The following is a 21,045-nucleotide window of genomic DNA, read 5'->3' as shown; positions in this document are numbered from 1 at the left end:
TGTTGAAATTAGCCTTTTGCATTGGTGGGAGACCCCATTCTTCATAGAGCTCCTTTGATAGGACATTGACACCTGCTCCACCATCCACTATGGTTTGGACTTCATTATATGCCTTGTGGATCAAAGGCACAGTGATGTTGCATATGTCATCTCTCTCACCCATCCGCACAGGGATATCTTCAATGTCGTTCATAGGTGGAGGGGGATTTGCGAGTTCAATCCATCCTTTGAAACTCTCCCAGAGATTGGGACAATTCCGTAAGAGGATTCCAATGGGAATTGACACACGGCAACTCAGGATGCTAGAGAGTGCAGCTCCTTCAAGTTGACGTCGTGGCGGTACATTCTGTTGTGGATTCTGTTGTTGGAACAAAGGCTCGAGTACAGTATCAATACTTTGTGGGGCCAATTCATGGAGTGGGTCTTGAGCTTGTTTCTGAGCCTCAAATTGAGCTTGTTCATTTTGAACCCATTGCTGAAGTACCTGAAAACGAGCCTTCTCCACCTCTGCATTCGGGAATGGAGCTTCTTTTATTTGAGGCTCGGGAGTTGATGTGGATGAACTCTGCTGCTCATTGCTTGGCAGAGGTGGAGGCACTTGTGCTTTCTTTCTCAGAAGTCGCTTCGGTTGGATTGGAATGATAGGGTCCTTCGTGGCCTCTTTCTGTTGGCGTGTAATTACATTGATAGGTTGTGACCTTAGACTTGCCGGACCCAGACTTTGATGGTCCACCCCAATGATGCCGATGGGGATGTCAGGCTTAACCTCTGTTTGTTCTGGGAACTTATTTTTCATGGGACAATCCATATAGGCATGTCCTATGCCACAATCTCTGCAAAGTGGTTGGAAAGTGGCTGGGCTACCACGATGAGGGCACTCTGTGATCCTATGATTTTCTCCACATCCGTAACACTTGATTGGTGCTCGATATGTGTTGGGTCGCACTTGATTTGCATAGACTGGTATGAGACCCTCTGCACCTTCTACATAGTACACTGGGTACTCTGCTTCATACTCAAATAGCGAGTCTACTTCCTCGGCTTGTAATTGATGTATGGGAACTGCCTGAGGGGCTCGATTTGGTGCTCTTGGATACAGTCTCATGGATTCGGATTCCTGAGTAGTTGTGGGACTTGTGTCCGAACGGGAACAAGATTTAGCCTCGGAGTTGGTGGCGCTTGTGCAAGTGCCGGTTGCCTGTATACTGGCATGGGTGCCGCTTGGTATTGTGGTGGTCGAGGCGGATTGTTGCGCATGTTGAAGATGCAATTGGTCTCATCATGGCCGCCGACGACGCAGATATGGCACCACAACCGTGGTGGTGGATTTGCTTGTGCAGTGATCCTTGCTCTTAGGACTGGGCATTCATTTGCTGTATGATTTGCCAAGCAGTGTGGGCACCAGACATTTTCTCGCCGTGGATATGTTTGAGTTGGCGGCTGAGACAAGTGGAGTTTTTGATCCATGGCCTGCATCATATCTTCTTTCAGCTTCAAGGTCATGGCCTCTAGGCGATCTTCATTGGATGTTTCGGCAGTGTCCTTTGATTTACCTTTTTTCGAGCATTTATCTCGTGTATTTGATCTGGCATCATCACTACTAGTGTCTGAATCTGTCATGCCATCTTCGATGTCAATGGCTGTCGCATGAGTAGCACTGAATGTTTCATAGCTACTTATCTTTTTCATATCCTTGCGGATTTTCTTTCGTAGACCTGCTATGAACCATGCCGTGAGGTACTTTGCATCTGGGTGTGGGTCACATTTGGCGATCAATCTCTTCATCTTTCCCAGGTATGTGCGTACATCTTCCCTCCGGCCTTGTTCGATCTTGTTGAGTTGGAGAGCGGGATCGTCTTGTAGCCTCTCCGTTTGAAAGCGACGTTTGAATTCGGTTTGAAGTAGGTCCCATGTGGCACGTTCTTCCACGAGAAGGTCAAGGTACCATTCTGATGCTTCATCAGTTAAGGCCATTGGAAACCAAGCCACCTTGGTTTCATGGGATTGATCACCACATGCGGCATCAAAATGCTGGAGGAAGCGAGCTGGGTCTCCCCTACCATTATATTTGGGAAGTTCCAGTTTTCCCAAGGGGCGTCGACCTTGATTGTTGTGATTTCATCGATTGAAGAAGTTGTCAGCCTTGGCATCGAGCTCGATATCCCCATCATGCTCATGACGGCGTCCAGCCATGTTGGGGCGTGGAGGAGTTAAAGAAAGTTGTTGAATCTCAGGGGGGGGATTCGGGGTAGAGGATTGGCAGGGTCGGTTGTTGCAATGGAGTTAGTTGCGGATGGGGCGAGCGTTGGAGTCGAAGTCGTTGGCCGGAACGTAACTGCATGCAGATGGTGCGTGATTTGCCAAGGGAGTCGCTACCCCAAGGGCGGGTGTGGAGGTGTTGTTGTTAGGAGAGTTAGAGTGGTGTTAGTTTGTGTAGGGACCATCATGTTAATAATGTGCCTAAGATTGTCCTACGTGTGTAGGGAAATGTGCCGGTGCAGATGGATCGTTAATCGGAGGTCACGGCATGAAAATACGAGTGAATTAATGCAAAATGAGGCCCACACGGGGGCACGAATGAACGTGTGCTAGGGATGCCGAAATGGTGTGCAATGGGCTGGAAAAATACCCCGTAGCGTGGTGTTTCCGTGTGTGAAATTTGGGTTCAAACGGGGTTCAGTTTGGGTCCCAAACGGATGCGTTTCGCGGGGTTAAAGTAGGGGTAATTTTTGCGTTGGGGGGTCCTAATTGTGGTGTGAATGGACTTTAGGTCCAACTGAGGGGTTGAAACCAAGTGACTCTAGTTAAGGAAACTAACCTAGATCCTTCCAGTTATTGTAACTGGGAGGTTTAACTAACTGTAGTTAGCTACTAAACGAAGAGTTAGTCTAACCTAACTGAGAGTAATCCTAACCGAACCTAGTCTAACTAACTGAGGGTTAACTAAACTAACCTAACTTCAATTACTACTAACCTAACCTACGTGAACTAATCTAACCGAGGTTAACTAACTAACCAAGTTATCCTAACCTAACTAACCTAACCTAACTGTAGTTAAGACTAACTAGCCTAGCGTAAATCGACTAACCTAACCGTAGTTAGTAACTAACCTGAGGTTAGTTTTAGGTTAGTTTTTTTTTTTTTTTTGGGCCTTCCCGACGGCGGCGCCCGGGGGGGGTTCGCGCGGGGGGGAAGGAAGGGGGGCGGCGCTGTGTGCGTTGCCGGGGCGCAGGGCGGGGGTGGAGAGCGGGGGGGTGAGGGACGGAGAGCGGGGCGGGGGGTGGCGTGGGTGGGGCTGTGAGCGGGGGGCGGGGGAGTTGAGAGGGGGGCGGGGGGCGGCGCTGTGTGCACCGCCACGGGGGTGGGGCGGGGAATGGCGGGGGGCGAGGGCAGGGGGCGACGCTGTGCGCCGCCGCGGGGGCGGGGGGTAGCGGGGGGGCGGGGGCTGTGAGCGGGGGCGAGGCGGGGAATGGCGCGGGACGGGGGGCGAGGGCGAGGGCGGGGGGTGGCGCGGGGGGGCGCGGCGAGGAGTGGCGCGGGGGGACGAGGGGGTTAGGAGGTGCGTGGGGGCGGCGAGGGAGGGCGGGGGTTGTGAGCGGGGGGCGGCGGGGGAGGGCGGGGGGTGGTGCAGGGGGCCACGGCGAGGGGTGGCGCAGGGGGGCGGGGGGTTGCACTGGGGGCGGGGGGGTTAGGAGGTGCGCGGGGGCGGCGGCGGCGCTGTGTGCGCCACCGCGGGGTGGTGAGCGGGCGGCGGCGCTGCGGAGCGCCGCCGCGGGAGGGGGGGTGGGGTGGGGCAGGGGGTGGGGGGTTAGAGAGAGGGGGCGGGCGGCGCTGCGTGCGCCGCCGCGGGGCGGGGGGTGGGGGGGCGTGGGAGGTGGGGGTTTACAGAGAGGGGGGGGTAAGGGGGAGGGGGTAAGGGGGAGAGAGAGGAGAGGGGGGGCGGGGTGGGGGGTGGAGGGGTGAGCGTAAGGGGGGAGAGAGCATAAGGGGGGAGAGAGCGTAAGGGGGGGGCGGGGTGGGGGGTGGAGGGGCAAGCTTAAGGGGAGAGAGGAGAGAGTGAGATAGAGAGAGGGGGGGGGAAGAGAACGAGGGGGAGAGAGGAGAGCGTGAGAGAGAGAGGGGGTGGGAGAGAGAACAAGGGGGAGAGAGTGAGGGGGGGAGGTGGAGAGAGAGAAGAGAGAGAGAGGGGAAAAGGGGGAGAGAGGAGAGAGGAAGGAGAGAGAAAGTGAAAGGGAGGTGGTGGAGGTGGTGTGTGTGGGAGGGGGGAGGGGGAGGGGGAGAGGGGGAGGTGGAGATGAAGGGGGAGGGGGAGGAGGGGAGGTGGTGGTGGAGGGAAAGGGGGAGAGGGGGAGGTGGAGAAGGAGGGGGAGGGGGGAGGTGGAGATGAAGGGGGAGGGGGAGGGGAGAAGGTGGTGGTGGAGGGGAAGGGGGAGAGGGGGAGGTGGAGAAGGAGGGGGAGGGGGGAGGTGGTGGTGGAGATGGAGGGGGAGGGGGGAGGTGGAGATGGAGGGGGAGGGGGGAGGTGGTGGTGGAGATGGAGGGGGAGGGGGGAGGTGGAGATGGAGGGGGAGGGGGAAGGGGGAGGTGGAGATGAAGGGGGAGGGGGGAGGTGGTCATGGAGATGGAGGGGGAGGGGGGGGTGTAAAAAAGAGCAAAAAACTTGAAGGACGGAAATCGAAAAGCAAGGAGAAGTGGTCACCTGAATGCTCTCCAAGTCTTTCTCGATGTAACGGGATATTTGCAGAACAATGGACGGTGGGTGGAAGGCTAGGTCATCGCTGCGAGAAGGGCTCGATGTCACTTACATTGCGAGGATAGGAGTAAGGGGGTGGTCGATGGAGAGGGAGGAGTGTCTTACGTGGGGCTCGGAATGAAGAAGAGAATGGAGGCAACAAGTGAAAGATGAAGAATGAGGGGGGTGGAGTAGGTTTTTATAGGATTGGATTTTAGGTTTAGGGTTTAGGTTTAGGGTTTAACCCTAAACTCTTCCCGAGCCATAACTCTTTATGGAGAGCTCGGTTTGCTTTTCTGTAAAAAGGTAAAATGATCAAAATTGAAAGCTCTACGCATCCGTGTCCACTACCTATCCAGATTGTATATCATGTGGCTTCTCTTTAAGAAATTAAAAAAATTTCTTAAGGTAGTCACGCAAAGTGGATGTTTGGGGTTGATATTTTTGGCTAGAATTAGAAAAAATTTTACTCTCCTTGCCCTTGAGTGTTATGTTCGTGAAAGTTCAAAGTAGTGTCTTGTTTTACACATTCCTACGTATGTTTACTCACTACTTGAGATGCTAGTTTCCCCGGCAGCGGCGCCAAATGTTGGCTCTTTCCTACTGCTTTCGTAGGAAGAGCTAGGTATTCTATGTTGCAGGGTTCCGAGGCTTTTTGTCACCTACAGATATATTGGGATTATCAGTTGTAGTATATGTGTAGCTTAGGACCTCGAGTCATGTTCTGGTAAAAGACGTAGGCTTAAGTGTGGTAAGCAAACAAAGTGCAGGCATGTGTAAAAGGCACGTAAACCATCTTTGTTGAGGTAATGAAGGCTTTCGCCTTCATTGGGGGTTGTAGGGTTTAGGAAGAGTTTAAGGGTTCAGAAGGAGGTTCCAGGGTTTAGAAAGAGTTCTAGGGTTTAGGAGGAGTTACAGGGTTCAAAAGGAGGTTCCAGGGTTCAGAAAGAGTTCTAGGGTTCAAAAAGAGTTCCAGGGTTTAGAAGGAGGTTCCAAGGTTTAGAAGGAGTCCAGGGTTAAAAGAAGGATCCAAGGTTCAGAGTAGAGTACATGGTGGAGAACTCGTCTCCCTCGTAGATCATGGAGTTTAAGGGTTTAGGAAAGCATAGGAGTGGGAGAGGAAGAAGGTGTAAGAGCATGGGTGAAAGAAGAGAGAGGAGGAAGGAGGAGGGAAGAGGAGGAGGGAGGGGGAGGAGAGAGGAGGAGAACGAGGAGGGAGGAGGAGGAGGAGGAGGAGGAGGGAGGAGGAGGAGAAGGAGGAAGGAGGAGGAGGGAGGAGGAGAGGGAGAGGGTGGGTTGCAGGGTTGGAGGAGAGGGGAGAAGGGTTGCAAGGTTAGGACATGCTTTTAGACGTGCAGTGCAAGGAAGCATGGACACTTGAGACAAATGCTTGGAATACCAAAGTAGACTCAACACAATGCCCCAAAGAGTGTGGGCTTCATTCCATTATGGGGTATTTATACAAGTTGGAGAGCTTCTCTCTTTGCATGTAACACAAAGTCGTATCACAAAGTTGTTACACAAAGTTGTATCACAAAGTTGTAACACATTCTCTCTCTACATGTAGAAGTTGTAACACAAAGTTGTTACACAAAGTTGTAACACAAAGTTGTGTCACAAAGTCGTAACACATTCTCTCTCTTCATGCAGAAGTTGTAACACAAACTTGTAACACAAAGTTGTTACACAAAGTCGTAACACAAAGTTGTGTCTAGAAGTTGTAACACAAAGTTGTAACACAAAGTTGTATCACAAAGTTGTAACACCTTCTCTTTCTTGATAAGCTCATGTTGGCACAGAGTCAACATAGGCCCTAATAAATGGCATTGAGAAGCCTAAACTCACATGTGCATTCTTCTATGTAGTGATCACTATCTCCGCTATGTAGAGATCATATGGATTTGTGTCAATCTCTGTGGAGAATGCCATCAGTGGAGAATGGCAGTGGTGCCAATCTCATACCATGACCTGAAAAAATGCACAAGGAATCCTAAACTCACATGTGCATTGGCACTACCACTAGTGGAGAATGGCAGTGATGCCAATCTCATGCTGGCAACTACATAATGACAATGAGATCATCAAACTCACATGTGCATTGAAACTTTTGCCATTATCCTACTACAGCAAATAAATATAGTGGAATGTCAATCTATAGGTTTAGTTTGTCTAGATTACCACTAGTGGAGAATGGCAGTGATGCCAATCTCATGCTGGCAAATACATAATGACACTGAGACCATCAAAGTCACATGTGCATTCTTCTATGTAGTGATCACTGTCTCTGCTGTGTAGATTTCATATGGAATTGTGTCAATCTCTGTGGAGAATGCCACCAGTGGAGAATGGCAGCATACCAAGACCTTAAAAATGGCACAAGGAATCCTAAACTCACATGTGCATTGGCACTTTTGCAATTATACTACTACAGCCAATAAAATTTGTGGAATGTCAATCTACAAGTTTAGTTTATCTAGACTGCCACTAGTGGAGAATTGAAGTGATGCCAATCTCATGCAGGCAACTACATAATGACACTGAGATCCTCAAACTCACATGTGGATTGGAATCGGGCACCATTATCCTATGATCCTTGGAATACCCCTCCCAGAATATTAGGGTAAACATTTGTACAAGCGGAGAATGGCACTGGTGCCAATCTCTTATTAGGCCCTAGAAAATGGCACTGTGAAGCCTAAACTTAGAATAGTAGGGTAAACATTTGTACAAGTGGAGAATGGCAGTGGTGCCAATCTCTTATTAGGCCCTAAGAAATGGCATTGGGAAGCCTAAACTCACATGTGCATTCTTCTATGTAGTGATGACCTGAAAACATGCACAAGTAATCCTAAACTCACATGTGCATTGACACTTTTGCCATTATCCTACTGCCATTCTCCGCTAGTGGTAATGTGCATTCTTCTATGTGGTGATCACTGTCTCCGCTGTGTAGAGATCATATAGAATTGTGTCAATCTCTGTAGAGAATGCCACCAGTGGAGAATGGTAGTGGTGCCAATCTCATACCATGACTTGAAAACATGCACAAGGAATCCTAAACTCACATGTGCATTGGCACTTTTGCCATTATCCTACTCCAGCCAATAAAATTAGTGGAATGTCAATCTATAGGTTTAGTTTGTCTAGATTACCACTAGCAAAGAATGGCAGTGATGCCAAACTCATGCTGGCCCTAAGAAATGGCATTGAGAAGCCTAAACTCACATGTGCATTCTTCTATGTAGTGATCACTGTCTCCGCTGTGTAGAGATCATATGGAATTGTGTCAATCTCTTATTAGGCCTTGGAATGTCAATCTATAGGTTTAATTTTTCTAGACTACCACTAGTGGACAATGGCAGTGATGCTAAACTCACATGTGCATTCTTCTATGTAGTGATCACTGTCTCCGCTGTGTAGAGATCATATGGAATTGTGTCAATCTCTTATTAGGCCTTGGAATGTCAATCTATAGGTTTAATTTTTCTAGACCACCACTAGTGGACAATGGCAGTGATGCTAAACTCATGGTGGCACCTACATAATGACACTGAGATCATCAGACTCACATGTGGATTGGAATCGGACACCACTCTACTATGATCACTGGAATACCCCTCCTAGAATAGTAGGGTAAAATTTGTACAATTGGAGAATAGCAATGGTGCCAATCTCTTATTAGGCCCTAAGAAATGGCATTGAGAAGCCTAAACTCACATGTTCATTCTTCTATGTAGTGATCACTGTCTCCGATATGCAGAGATCATATGGAATTGTGTTAATCTCTGTGGAGAATGCCACCAATGGAGAATGGCAGTGGTGCCAATCTCATACCATGACCTGAAAACCTGCACAAGGAATCCTAAACTCACATGTGCATTGGCACTTTTGCCATTATCCTACTGCAACCCATAAAATTAGTGGAATGTCAATCTATAGGTTCAGTTTGTCTAGATTACCACTAGCGGAGAATGGCAGTGATGCCAATCTCATGCTGGCAACTACATAATGACACTGAGATCATGAAACTCACATGTAGAATGGAATAGGACACCACTCTCCTATGATCACTGGAATACCCCTCCAGGGCATTTTAGCTTTGTTGTCCCACCTACATATCAGCCACATTTGGCTCATCATTTCCACCAATAGATGATCCATCATCTACCCTTGATTGTATACTTGTGGGAGTACTTGGTGGTACCATTTCTTGCACATTTGGTGCATGGATAGCTTGCTGTCTATCAACATATGTAGGTGGATTCACATCCTGGAAAGTGATTCTCCTCATTTCAACATCCCTCATGGGTGCCTTATGCATCTTCTTCTCATTGAAGACTACATCATGGTTGCGTATGATCTTCTTTGCTTCTGGATCCCAGAGACGATAGCCCATCTCTCCACTTTCACCATAACCCAGAAAGATGCATTTCCTAGACTTAGGATCTAGCTTCTTTCGAAGCTCTTTGGCCACATGTGCATATGCCTCACACCCAAATATATGCAAATGAGAGTAAGAGGGCTTCTTGCCACTCCATGCCTCTTCAGGAATACCACCATCCAAACTCTTACTAGGTGATCTATTGATCACATGCACTACAGTCTTCATTGCCTCAGCCCAAAAACCACCAGAAAGACTTGCATTGGAAAGCATGCATTGCAACCTTTCTTTAATGGTACGGTTCATCTTTTCTGCAACTGGGTTTTGCTTTGGAGTACGAGGGGATGTGAGCTCCCTCTTAATCCCACGTATCACAAAAATGTTGAAAGTCATGAGAGAGATACTCTCCACCATTGTCAGTCCATAGGCATTTAAGCGTTCTACCTGACTGATTCTCAACCAAGGCCAGCCATTTCTGAAATACTTGGAACACATCACTCTTTCGAGCTATAGCATAAGCCCACACTTTCCTAGTTGCGTCATCAATGAATGTCACATAATATTCAGCCCTGCCTAATGACCGTGTAGGCATGGGACCACATACGTCTGAATGCACCAAATCAAGCTTTTCAAACTCTTTCTTTCCCTTCTTTTATGGGCTGATTTAGTCTGCTTCCCATAGAGACAGTGCTCACAAAATTCAAAATCAGAGAAATTCAAATGCGGTACATAACCCAAATGGCATAAGAGTTTCATTCCATTCTGGCTCATGTGCCCCAACCTGCAATGCCACAAAGAAGTGCTTGGCTACTCAATTATTGCAACAACATGATCAAATACCCCTGATACATGTAAGGGATACAAAGTCCCACACTTGGCACCCCTGGCCAAAAGCATAGAGCCCTTCTGAATTTTCCAACTCTGAAAGCCAAAAGTGGTGTGAAAACCAGCATCATCTAGCAGACCCACTGAAATAAGACTCTTGGTCAACTTAGGCACATGTCTAACATGTTTCAAAATAAATGCAGACCCATTTGCAAAAGAAAACTTTATGTCACCTACTCCCACTATGTCACATGCATAGTCATTTCCAAGATGCACACAACCTGTCTTTCCACTGTCATAAGTGGAGAACCATTCCCTATGGGGAGTAACATGGAATGAAGCACCAGAATCCAAAATCCAATCCTAGGAATATGCATCATCTGAAGTGGTAAGCAACTCTGCAGATAAATTAGACATGAAGAGAACGTCATTGTCACTATCATGTGACTGCATTGATCTCCTTGATCTTCACTTTTCTTTGTCCTCCCTTGGACTCTCTTCCTTCTGATTTGCACCCCAATTTGCATTCTTTTTCTTATCCTTTTGCTCTCTTTTCAGCTTGTAGCAATCCTTTTTCATATGGCCCTTCTTGCCACAGTGGTAACACTCAATGTTTCATGCCCTGGATTTGCTACGAGACTTCCCTCTTTCTTGAGACTTCCCCCTGAACTGTGATCTGCCCCTTTGCACATTTAATGTTGCATCCTGCTTGTTGCTGTCCATAGACTTCCGTCTAATCTCCTCGACCAACAAGCTACCCACAACATCATCAAATTTCAGTACTCCACTAGGTGCAGAGTTACTGACAGCTGTACAGAAGGTATCCCACGAGGATGGCAATGAACATAAGAGAAATATTGCCTTAGTCCTCGCATCAAAATTCATCTTTTGAGCCTGAAGCTGGCTGAAAATAATATTGAATTCATTCAAGTGAGAAGAAATGGAGACCCCTTCCTTCATCTGCAACTCAAACAACCTCTTCATGAGGTAAACTTTATTAGAGGCAGTTTCCTTCTCATAAGTGGCACACATTTTCTTCCACAAATCTTCCGTAGTCTGCTCATTTACTACTATGAAATAAATTGACTCTGCAAGATGAAGTCTAATAGTAGACTTTGCTAATGCATTCAACTCAATCCAATCATCCTCAGACATATTTGTAGGCTTAGCTTCAATCCTTGCCAAGGGTTTAATCTGTTTCTTTTGAATAAGCACATTCCTAATCTGTTCTTTCCACAAAGAAAAGTTTGTCCCATCAAACTTTATAATGTTGAAAAACTCCTTTTCAGACATGGAAAAGGATGCCATGATGCAAATAAAGCAAAATCCCAAATGCTAGTGCCTGTAAGAAAGAATCACACCAAATACCAGGTGCACCCAAATGTGTATGCCACAATAGACTGGAATATCACCAAAACTCAAAGCTCAAAGCGTCAAAAGATGCAGCTGACTCATGTGCATGTACTATGCATCCATATGAGCAAATCTGGCCCAAAAGAAAATGCCAACTGCAATGGTAATCCAAAATGCCAATAGGTGCCAAATGGCTCAAGCATAAACACCGTCCATGGGCACATGCATCAATAATATCTCATCCAAGAGAGCATAATACTATCAGTGCATCACCTACAATGTGTCAAAGCTGTCCCTCAGCATAAAATAGCATCCATGTGCAAAGCGTCCATAAAAATAGCATCCCACAAGGCAATCTGGGCCTATTAGCGCATCCAATAAGGATCGCAATGCATCCAAATGGCCTATAAATCATCCACTGCAACCCAATGCACACCATGAATGAGTGCACATGGCTCAAACTGCAACCAGAGTGATCTGCATAAGGTATGCTCAAGAAATCATGGTCCCACGGAAAAGACCGCTACTGAAAATAGAACCTAAGATGCCTCAAAACATGGGTGCCATTGCATAATCAGACTCAGCAAGAAAATCTACAAATATCTCTCTTCTACCAGAACTTCAAAATCTCAACCAATGAGTGAGAAATGGGAGTCAACACTTATCCACTGCCATGTGGCATAAATCTAAGGTTTCAAAACCTTAGAATGAAAAATGCATAACAGAGAGATGAAATCGAATACACAGAGATCTATAACTCTGAAAATACTCCACCGAATTGTGCAAGAACTGACAGGTAGGGGTTTTTGGGCGTTTGGAACATTGTATAAATTGCAATGAGGATCAGGTATGAGCTCTTGTGAGTGTCGCCTTATTCATGAATTTGTTGGGCTTCAACTCCCAAAATGCACAAATAATATGGCGTCTTCAATAATAAATCACCACCCTTGACATTTGCAGGGAGGATTTGGTCCTAACGGACCCTATGTCGTGTCTCATGTCCACATATTTATTCATTCTTTTTTTTTCCTTTTAAAAATTTGATAAAATCCTAGTTATGTGCTGGATGGCAACCTAGTTGACCCAAGGTGAAGGAAGTTGGGTTCTTGGCATGGGAGGCATGACTTAGTATGGTCATCCTCATCATGTGCCCCCAATCACCTGTTTCTTTTCTGCTCGTGTTGGCCTTCTTTCTGTTTTTCTCATTCTCAAAAGGTGAGCTCCTTCCCCCTTTCCTTTTAGGGTTTCCCTTCTTGATCTGTTCTTCATCCCTCCCCATTTTAGCTTTGGATGCTCTCCTTCTTGCTTTGCTTCTTTGCCTTCCTCTCACCCTCCTGACTGCATGTCCTGCACAGTGATCCTCCCTCCTCTTGGCGTTCCCGAAGCTGACTCTTTGTCACTCCATCGACCGCCTGCATCAAATTCCTCTCGGATTTCGGCTTTTTATGCCTTCCACGACTCTTGGTCAGGTTAGTCGCACCGGCGCTTTCTTGTGTTTCGATTCTGTAGCTTCGTCTGAGAGTCGCAGTCGCGGTTAAGGTTTTGGCTGCCATTCCAGGAGCGAAACCTTGTCCGGAGACTCTTGTCGCGCTATTCTGCCCAATTTTGGCTGTCTTACTCCATTGAGGTCGCTCTGCTGATGATGAATGTATGGTTCCCGCCATTCTCTGTCTCAGGATTTTCTAAACTGTAGGCGTGCGAGATTTCCTTCTCCTTTCATTTCACTATGGTTCTCTCTCAATAACGACGTTTTCAGTCATTTTCTACTGCTGGGCCAAGCATTTCAAGCTTGGCTGTTCTCTTTGTCCCTCGAAATAGCCTGCTTGGACATGGAGGAGATAATTGGATCCCAATTGCTTAGAGCACTGGTCTGGTGATGGAGGCTTGGTTTCGGTAGGGCAATTGTTTTACTCCAAACTAGTAGTAGCGAACGCCAGGGTAAGTAGAACCGGCAGATCATGGATGTAGTCTACCAAGGTTATGACCTGTCGAAGCAGGTTACCTTTTCAGTAAGCAGACTGACGTAATGGAAAACTTACCTTTTCCACCAGTTGTCTAGGGGGAGTTGATGTATTCGTATATAAGATGACGCAGGTAGCGCCAAGTGATATATGATAAACTAGTTTGCTTCTGCAGCAGGAGCTGCCATGCAGCCGTACAACAGGCACAGGAGGTGCAGGGACTGCGCAGGTTTCCACCTGTAGCAGTAGCACAGTTATTGCCTTGGGGCAGTGTGGCAGAGCCAGGAGTCCATGGTAATTGGTCAGTCTGCAAGGTCAGCCTGGCAGACTGCTCAGACATCTCTTAGTCAACGAGGGGACATGAGGGGCTAGCAGCAAAATATGCCCCCCCATTTTTCCTACATTGAGCACAAGTTCCCACAGTAGCACAAGGTCCTTTTTGGACCAGCAAAAAGTCACAAGTGTCCTCGGCTGATGAGGTTAGTGTGGCTGGTGCTGGGTCATTGATAGACCAAGCACATAGGGCCTTCCAGTTTGTATTGTGGTCTGCAATGGTGGGGTCCTGCCAAATGAACTATTGCTTGGTCCATGGTGTACCTAAGATAATGTTTATTGTGCTTAATTGAGTGACGATAAAGGTTTGCTTCTCTGTTCTCCCACTAATGCTTGTGCTATCACATTCAGCAATCAGTTTTGCAGGAGCTTATGCACTATCCAGGTGCACACAAAGAGGCACATCTACTTGCTGTATAAAGGCCATATTGTCGTGCACAGGAGAATATGCACGAAAATCTTCAGCAGACTCAGAGATAGCCTTTGACGCTAGGGAGCAGACCAGCCATCTGTTGGAGAGCATAGGAATGCCTGTATGCAGCAGGAGAGGTTCTCACAGTCAATGCAAAGAAGTGTTAGAGCAGCTGCTGAAGTCGGCTTGTGCACTATCCAGGTGCACACAAAAAGGCACATCTATGTGCCGGAGAAAGGCCATATTGTGGTGCACAGGAGAATGAAGAAATTTACAAACTCATCAGGTCCCTTTGTTTAGAAAAGGAAGAATGAACATGCAACCATGCACAAAAATAGGTGGCGCATGCCTAGAAAAGAATTACTTTAGTATTTTTTCATTAGCCCCTGCATGTGCCAAACAACAAGGCATTCATGCAGTTTTCTTTATGCATGACCCTCAAACCAGAGTTAATATATGCTTGCAAATCAAGAGAAAAGGCTTGCATGCACCTGTGGGCAACGAGTCAGGACTGCATCCAATGAATCTCAGCATGCAAATATGCATAGCATGCGCTTGCATGCACTGCATGCCATTTCCAAGGAATGCAAACTTCTCACCCACAACTTCTTTCGAGAAGCTCTTTGGGGGCTATTACAGACCAGAAACTGCTCTTCTGAATCGCCACATCTTTCTTGATCTACACACATGTACCTTTTTGGTCCTGTCACTAATCTTGAAATTCGCACCTCCTTCAGTCAGTTCAAGCTCACAAACAGCCTTTCAGCCCAGCCAATGAATTCTGTTCAGGTTGACAAATCAGCACAAACAGGCACACAAGCTCTGCAATTGACTGAAGCTCAATTCATATTGCTTGAACCTCTATGACAGCCTCCAGCTGACTCGATCATAACCAGTTAAATGACCTATGAACTAATTCACGAATTTTCCTTTGCCAGTTAGCTCCCTTCGTGAAACTCAAATTGCAATTTTAGATATATTGTGTAATTCCGTCAAATCCATGACCTGGAATTTTTTCGAATCCACGACTTGAAGCAAGGAAGGATTCCTACAAACATTTACCAGGGACAAGCCTCCACCATATGAGCTCAAAATCTCATAGATACAAGTCCTGATGCAAACAAGGATTTGCGCTTTTTTTTAATAGAAACACAGTTGCTTTGACATCAGCTGAAATGAGCACCCACGGTGAGGGTTAGCTAGGCCTGAGCTTGGGTGAAATCCAGAATTTTACTTTGACGCCAAGACTTGCAACAGATTAGAAAGACCATATAAGTGAGTTGACAAGCTCACGAATTTTCCTTTGCCAGTAAGCTCCCTTCGTGAAACTGAAATTGCAATTTTAGATATATTGTGTAATTCCGTCGAATCCACGACCTGGAATTTTGTCGAATTCACGACTTGAAGCAAGGAAGGATTCCTACATTCCTACAAACAGTTACCAGGGACAAGCCTCCACCATATGAGCTTAAAATCTCATAGATACAAGTCCTGATGCAAACAAGGATTTGTGCTCTTTTTTAATAGAAACACAGTTGCTTTGGCATCAACTGAAACGAGCACCCACGGCGAGGGTTAGCTAGGCCTGAGCTTGGGTGTAATCCAGAATTTTACTTTGATGCCAAGACTTGCAACAGATTGAAAGACCGTATAAGGGAGTTGACAAGCTCACCTCCCAGCCTTTGATCTAGTATAAAGGGTCACCCTTTGAGCCTGAGGTTAGCCAAGCACCACGCTGTGTTCACCCCTGTGTCCCATGCATTGGAGTCCACCAATCCAAGTGTTTGGCCAGTCTAGGCATAGGCTCAATATTCCAGTTTTTTGGAAGATTTTGTTTCTTGACTTGCTTGTTTATTTTTGCTTAGTCACCTGCTTCCTTTCTTCTTTATTTCTTGTTTTCTTTCTCTTTTGTTTTTTTGATGTATTTTAGTAAGCACTGGGTTTGCCCAAGAGACTCCGCGGGTCTTTAGAAACCTAGTATAGCTGCTTATGCTTGGGCACTGATGACGACATAAGTGTTGCTTTGCTTGCTAGTGAATTGGAGCTATGTGCTCAGCTGCAGGGAAGGTCTCCCAGATGCAACTTGTAATCATTTCACTGTGAAATATAAAGAAATACTGAAAGAGGCGCCATGGTGTTTGGGGCCAATTGGGTGCACTTGTCTATGTTTGTTGAGCAGAGGCATTCTAGCCTCCATCCCTTTTTCTGTGGTTTTGTTTGTGAACAAATGGGTAAATGCCAAATGGTGATCATGCAATGGTTAATGGTTGTGATATATGCTTTGTGAGCTGTAAATAAGTGTTGAAGTGATTAAAGGTTTAGTTCCACTGCCCTCTGAGTGATTAGAGGCCGGTTTCATGTGTCCAGCCTACAGTTTTGGGGCAGATATGGGCCTCTATCATGGGCTGGAATAGCTTGGGCCAGTGGCTATATGCCACGTGGCCATGCGGGCCAGCAAAGGGCCTCAAAAGGAGTGCCCTACAGGTCAATTTATAGACCAACCTGGGTCAGCTGGTAGGTTTGTTTGGGTCGGATTTTTGGGCCAGGTTGGTGGGCTTTCAGCTCTATAAAAGGCAGGCACTTGGGCCTCATTTTGATTCCTCTGGGGAGGCAATCAACAGGCAGATAGGAGCAGCAGATCAGCCTCTTTTGGGCCTACATCCAGGAGGAGAAGCGAGTGCAGGAGGGCTGCAGACTAAGCTTGAAAGGGCTGCCGACCTAGGCTGACTACCCGGGCAGTAAGGTGGAGAGATCACGTACGGAGAGTCTACACAATCTCAAAGAGAAGCACACGTCTAGAGGTGCCAAGGAGAGAGTGGGAGAGCTTTTGGTAAGACCAGAGGAACACGGTTTGGTGGGAGTCTACATCTCTCTTAGGTATTGTGTCGACTTTGGACAGAAATATACCTTTTGTGGATTCTATATTTCTCTTGTGATTCACAGTCTATTTACTGGCCTGCACAACACACTCATGGTTCTGAAGTACACATAAGCAAAGAAGTATTTGATTCTGTCGTCAAACATTTCTGCGTGTAATTTCTCGGACACTTCATAAGTCTTCCGCTGTGGGATAGCCTCTATAGGGATTTGTATCTAACAGCCCCCCCCCCCCCCAATCGAATGAACAGAAGAAGAAGAACAACAAGGGTAAGGGGAAGTCCTCGAAGAGGAAGTCCAACCCGGATCATGAGACCTTGAAGCCGAATCAAACCTAAAACCATTGTGGCGAGAAGGGCCCATTACTCAAAGAGTGCCCTAAGCAGAGCCATAAGGAGGGTACACGTTCCTCAGCTGCAACCACGACAACCCCAGCTTTTGTACACTTGAAGATCATGAACACCTGAGCTCCGTCTTCTTCGAGCAAAAAGGCGGCTGGTCTGACCGTTGGTGTTATCAGGAGTGGATTGTGGACAATGGTGTGTCCAAGCACATGACTCCTTTCCACAAAACGTTCCAAGACCTTCGGTGGCAATCGAGTGACATCTTCAAACGTGGCAAGTCCACTATCCTAGTTAAGATGAGGGTGTCATGACAAGAGAGATGATTATTTAGTTTGGAGATTGTTCCCAATGGCAGAGGGGAAAAGCATACCTCCCAAGTTCTTTATGTTGGGACTCTTGGTTTCCATGTGTTGTCAATGCATGAGGTTTGCAAGAGAGGATTCCGAGGCTATCAAGGACAAAAGCAACGAGCTAATATATCTAGATGAAACCAGGAACATGCCCAAACTCATCCTCTAATAGCACAACAATGTGTAGTTTCAATCTCATGATAGTCAATCGTAACGTTGAAAATCATAAACTCCATCACGTAGGGACTAGCTACTATGAACATCCCCATGAACGTCATCAACGCCCAAAAGTGGGTGTAGACCATAGTATAAACATATGCTCTCACACATACAAATCCACACACCCAGACATCCTTGAGCATCCATTTGTACAAAGTCTTCGTACTAAGTTTCTGTCGGCACTCCGGAGGTGAAGGGCAGACTCAGCCATTACGAAGGTATAGCAAGAGTGAAGTTGGTGTCACATGCACCCCTGCATGGCTGCACCCCTACACTTGGGTGCAGGGTGAAAACTGGCTTCATCGACAAAGTGTAGTTAGCTCCTATGATAGGTTATTTTGTCGTATCATTGTGAGCCCTTGTACAAAGTCTTCGTACTAAGTTTTTGTCGGCACTCCGGAGGTGAAGGGCAGACTCAGCCATTACGAAGGTATAGCAAGAGTGAAGTTGGTGTCACATGCACCCCTGCATGGGTGCAAGGTCACCTGCACCCCTACACTTGGGTGCAGGGTGAAAATTGGCTTCATCGACAAAGTGTAGTTAGCTCCTATGATAGGATATTTTGTTGTATCATTGTGAGCCCTTGTCCTAGGACAGCTAAGCACGAGCTACGTAGGTCAGTTTCTCAGCCTTAGGTCAAATCAGAAGTTGAGTCCCTGTTCACTAGTACCCACTCGAGAACAGTAGGATAGTGTTTCCATCTTAGGATTTTAGCCAGGTCTAGGTCTCAGCCTAGGTTAGGAGCTCAGAAGGGCCCCTAAAGGGCTAGACCAAGTGAGCCCCCCCCCATCAAGGGAAAGCGGGCTGGGGAAAGGCTGTCTTCATAGGCTGCCCTGTGCCCCTCCCTAGGCAGCAAAGGGTGGGGAAATGAGCCCAACCAGCCAGCCAACCAGCCAACTGGCTGGTCGGCCCATTTGGGGCTGGTTGGCTCACCCCACAGCCCCCTATTTAAAGGGGGGGCTGCAGCCCTCATTGCTCATTCAGCTCCCCTCCAATCAACCTTCTATCTCCAGCCCAGAGCCACCCTCAGCCCGTCCAAAAATCCCCTGCAAGACAGCCCTCAGTTCAGTAGTCCCTAAGGGTGATCCAGGAAGGTGTCCACGCAGCACCATAGCCGGCTCAGAGTAGAGGTTTCGGGTTCCTGTTTCAGCAGCTTTCTTCAGCTCTTTTCACGGTTCTTTCACAGCTCTCTTTAGCTCCATCTCTCTCAACTTTCATATAGATCCCTCAAGCTCCATATCCATCTTCCCTTCATCTCTCACACTCACGCAGCACCGCTGTTGGAGATATCATAGCGAAAGAGTGTCGGTGATGTGATGTGTTGAGAATAGTACTAGGAGTTCTATTCCTAGTTCATGTGTGTCATGTGTTAGTGCCACGTGTTACTATGGAACTTATCTCTCTCTCTCACTCACACCATGTTTCTAACATGGTATCAGAGCAGGTTCACCCTGCCATAGCTGCCCTGCCACGTCATCATCTCCCTAACCGTAATTGGTTTCTAGCTGCCGCCTCCTTTCAGTTGCTCATACCCGATTAGGGTTTCTGCATCCGCCTCAATTCTGCCTCACCTTGCCTCCGTTTCTGCCAGTGCACTATTTCCATAGCCAGCTGCTCTCATTTCACTTCTCTTTGCAGCCTGTTTGTGCTCCTTTCTGCCCGCTTAGCCTCTCCATAGCCTGCCTTTCATACCTGCCTCTGTTCGGGTCTCTTGGAGCAGCATCTAGGAGCTGAAGTCGGTGCAGTCTCTCCTTTTGGTCGGTGTTCCTGCTTGCTGGTTGGTACCTAACAAACACAAGCGCCTACACCTGTGGAGTATCTCAGCTGGTTGGCACGTTTTCCAGGAAACGCCTGCATACGAGCTGATTCGGAGCTGTTCCATTCTGGTTTTTAGGGTTTGCAGGCTGTTAAAGCAGAATTTCGTGAGCAGTCATTGCAGTTTTTTGTCACTTCTGGAGGACCAGTATTGGAGCTGCTCTTGCATTTTCGAAGTGTTTTTGGGATTTCTGCTGCAGAACCGCCTTCAACAGAGCTATTTTTGGGGCTGCTCCTAGCCTCTAGCTCCTTTAGAATAGCGGACTTTTGGCCTGGTGACCTGCTGGTGCATTTTGGTCCACCTGTACCTCTACTACAGCATCTCTATCCCTTGAGGATTTTCTTGTCTTTCAAGATGTTATGGCCATCAATAAAGAGAGCTGCAAGACTTTGTTTTCAATAAAGAGCAAGGTTGATGAATTCAAAACAACGCGCAAAGCTACAAGGCAAGAAACTCCATTAGCACCCTTGAGCTACATCACCAACTTAACCATTATACCACATCATCACCTTTGCATCAAATCAATTCAAAGTTAAAGTGAGCAATGCACTTTTGTTATCAATATGAGTGTTAATACACAATATGTTGCCTCTTGTGAATAGAATAAAATGAAACAATGTAGAGGAGGACACACAAAAATCTTAGAGCTGGTCTACCGAAGCGCTGCACACATTTTGAGATATATTATTGCATTTGGCGCCTTTTACAACTATCTTCTTGATGATTTCGGACCTGCTACAGCACCTAGAGCAGTCATCACGCCCACAAGTGCTCTTTCCTTGGCTCATTTCAGCGTTTAGGGGCATCTACTTGCTGCTCTTTGATTTAGGTTCACTCAGTTCTCTATTTTGAGGAGTATTTTTGCTGCTTTTCCATTAAGGTTTGCATTTTGGAACACCCAAGGGCATCCACCACACATTTATTCAAGCATTTCTCCTTGACAAGCCCTAGACAAGCTCCTTTATTGGCTGGTCGTCTATTTCAGCTTGTTGTCTTTGCTACCTCAGTTTAACACTATAGAGCCTTGTGGTGAAGACTCGTCAACTCTACCTTCAGCTAGGGATGAACAACATGACAAAGCACTAGCGACACATTGCTTCATCAACTTGACCTCACTGCTTCAGCTAAGGAGAACCTGGACAAGCTCAAGAATATTTATACTACATCTACTGGACCTGGGTTGTCACCCAAAAATGAATGTATTGTCTTTTACTTTGGTTTGATCGTATTGACCACCTAGTTTAGAGTACTATCACACGGAAGGTGTTGGATAGTTGGACTTGCTCTTTGCAGTATTGTGGTGGAGGGGGGATTGGTCTACTCTTTGCGTGTTGGGTCTCACACTCTTTGCTCTGAAGGGGGATGTTGGAGATATCATAGCCAAAGAGTGTGGCGATGTGATGTGTTACTAGGAGTATGGGACTCTTATCCCATATGCACTT

The 21,045-nt window shown here is 46.9% G+C and overlaps 1 protein-coding gene across 8 annotated transcripts in view; it reads left to right on the top strand.

Annotated features, from left to right (window-relative positions):
* The first annotated feature begins 12,424 nt into the window (after positions 1 to 12,424).
* Positions 12,425 to 21,045, top strand: part of LOC147890557 (uncharacterized) — a 47,592-nt gene continuing 38,971 nt past the window's right edge. For 7 of the 8 annotated variants that reach the window (XM_087390403.1, XM_087390404.1, XM_087390401.1 and 4 more), the window contains exons 1-3: positions 12,425 to 12,506; positions 12,647 to 12,760; positions 12,850 to 12,939. In XM_087390403.1, the coding sequence (XP_087246529.1) occupies positions 12,938 to 12,939 (2 nt within the window). In that variant the 5' untranslated portion in view covers positions 12,425 to 12,506; positions 12,647 to 12,760; positions 12,850 to 12,937. The remainder of the gene's footprint in view (positions 12,507 to 12,646; positions 12,761 to 12,849; positions 12,940 to 21,045) is intronic. The other variant, XM_087390405.1, reaches the window with a different exon arrangement.

This window comes from Dipteris shenzhenensis, chromosome 19 (assembly GCF_047967505.1).
Source record: "Dipteris shenzhenensis isolate YYH24624 ecotype China chromosome 19, Dip_SZ_1.0, whole genome shotgun sequence".
NCBI classification, from domain to species: domain Eukaryota; kingdom Viridiplantae; phylum Streptophyta; class Polypodiopsida; order Gleicheniales; family Dipteridaceae; genus Dipteris; species Dipteris shenzhenensis.
This window is presented reverse-complemented; position numbering and strand designations above follow the sequence as displayed.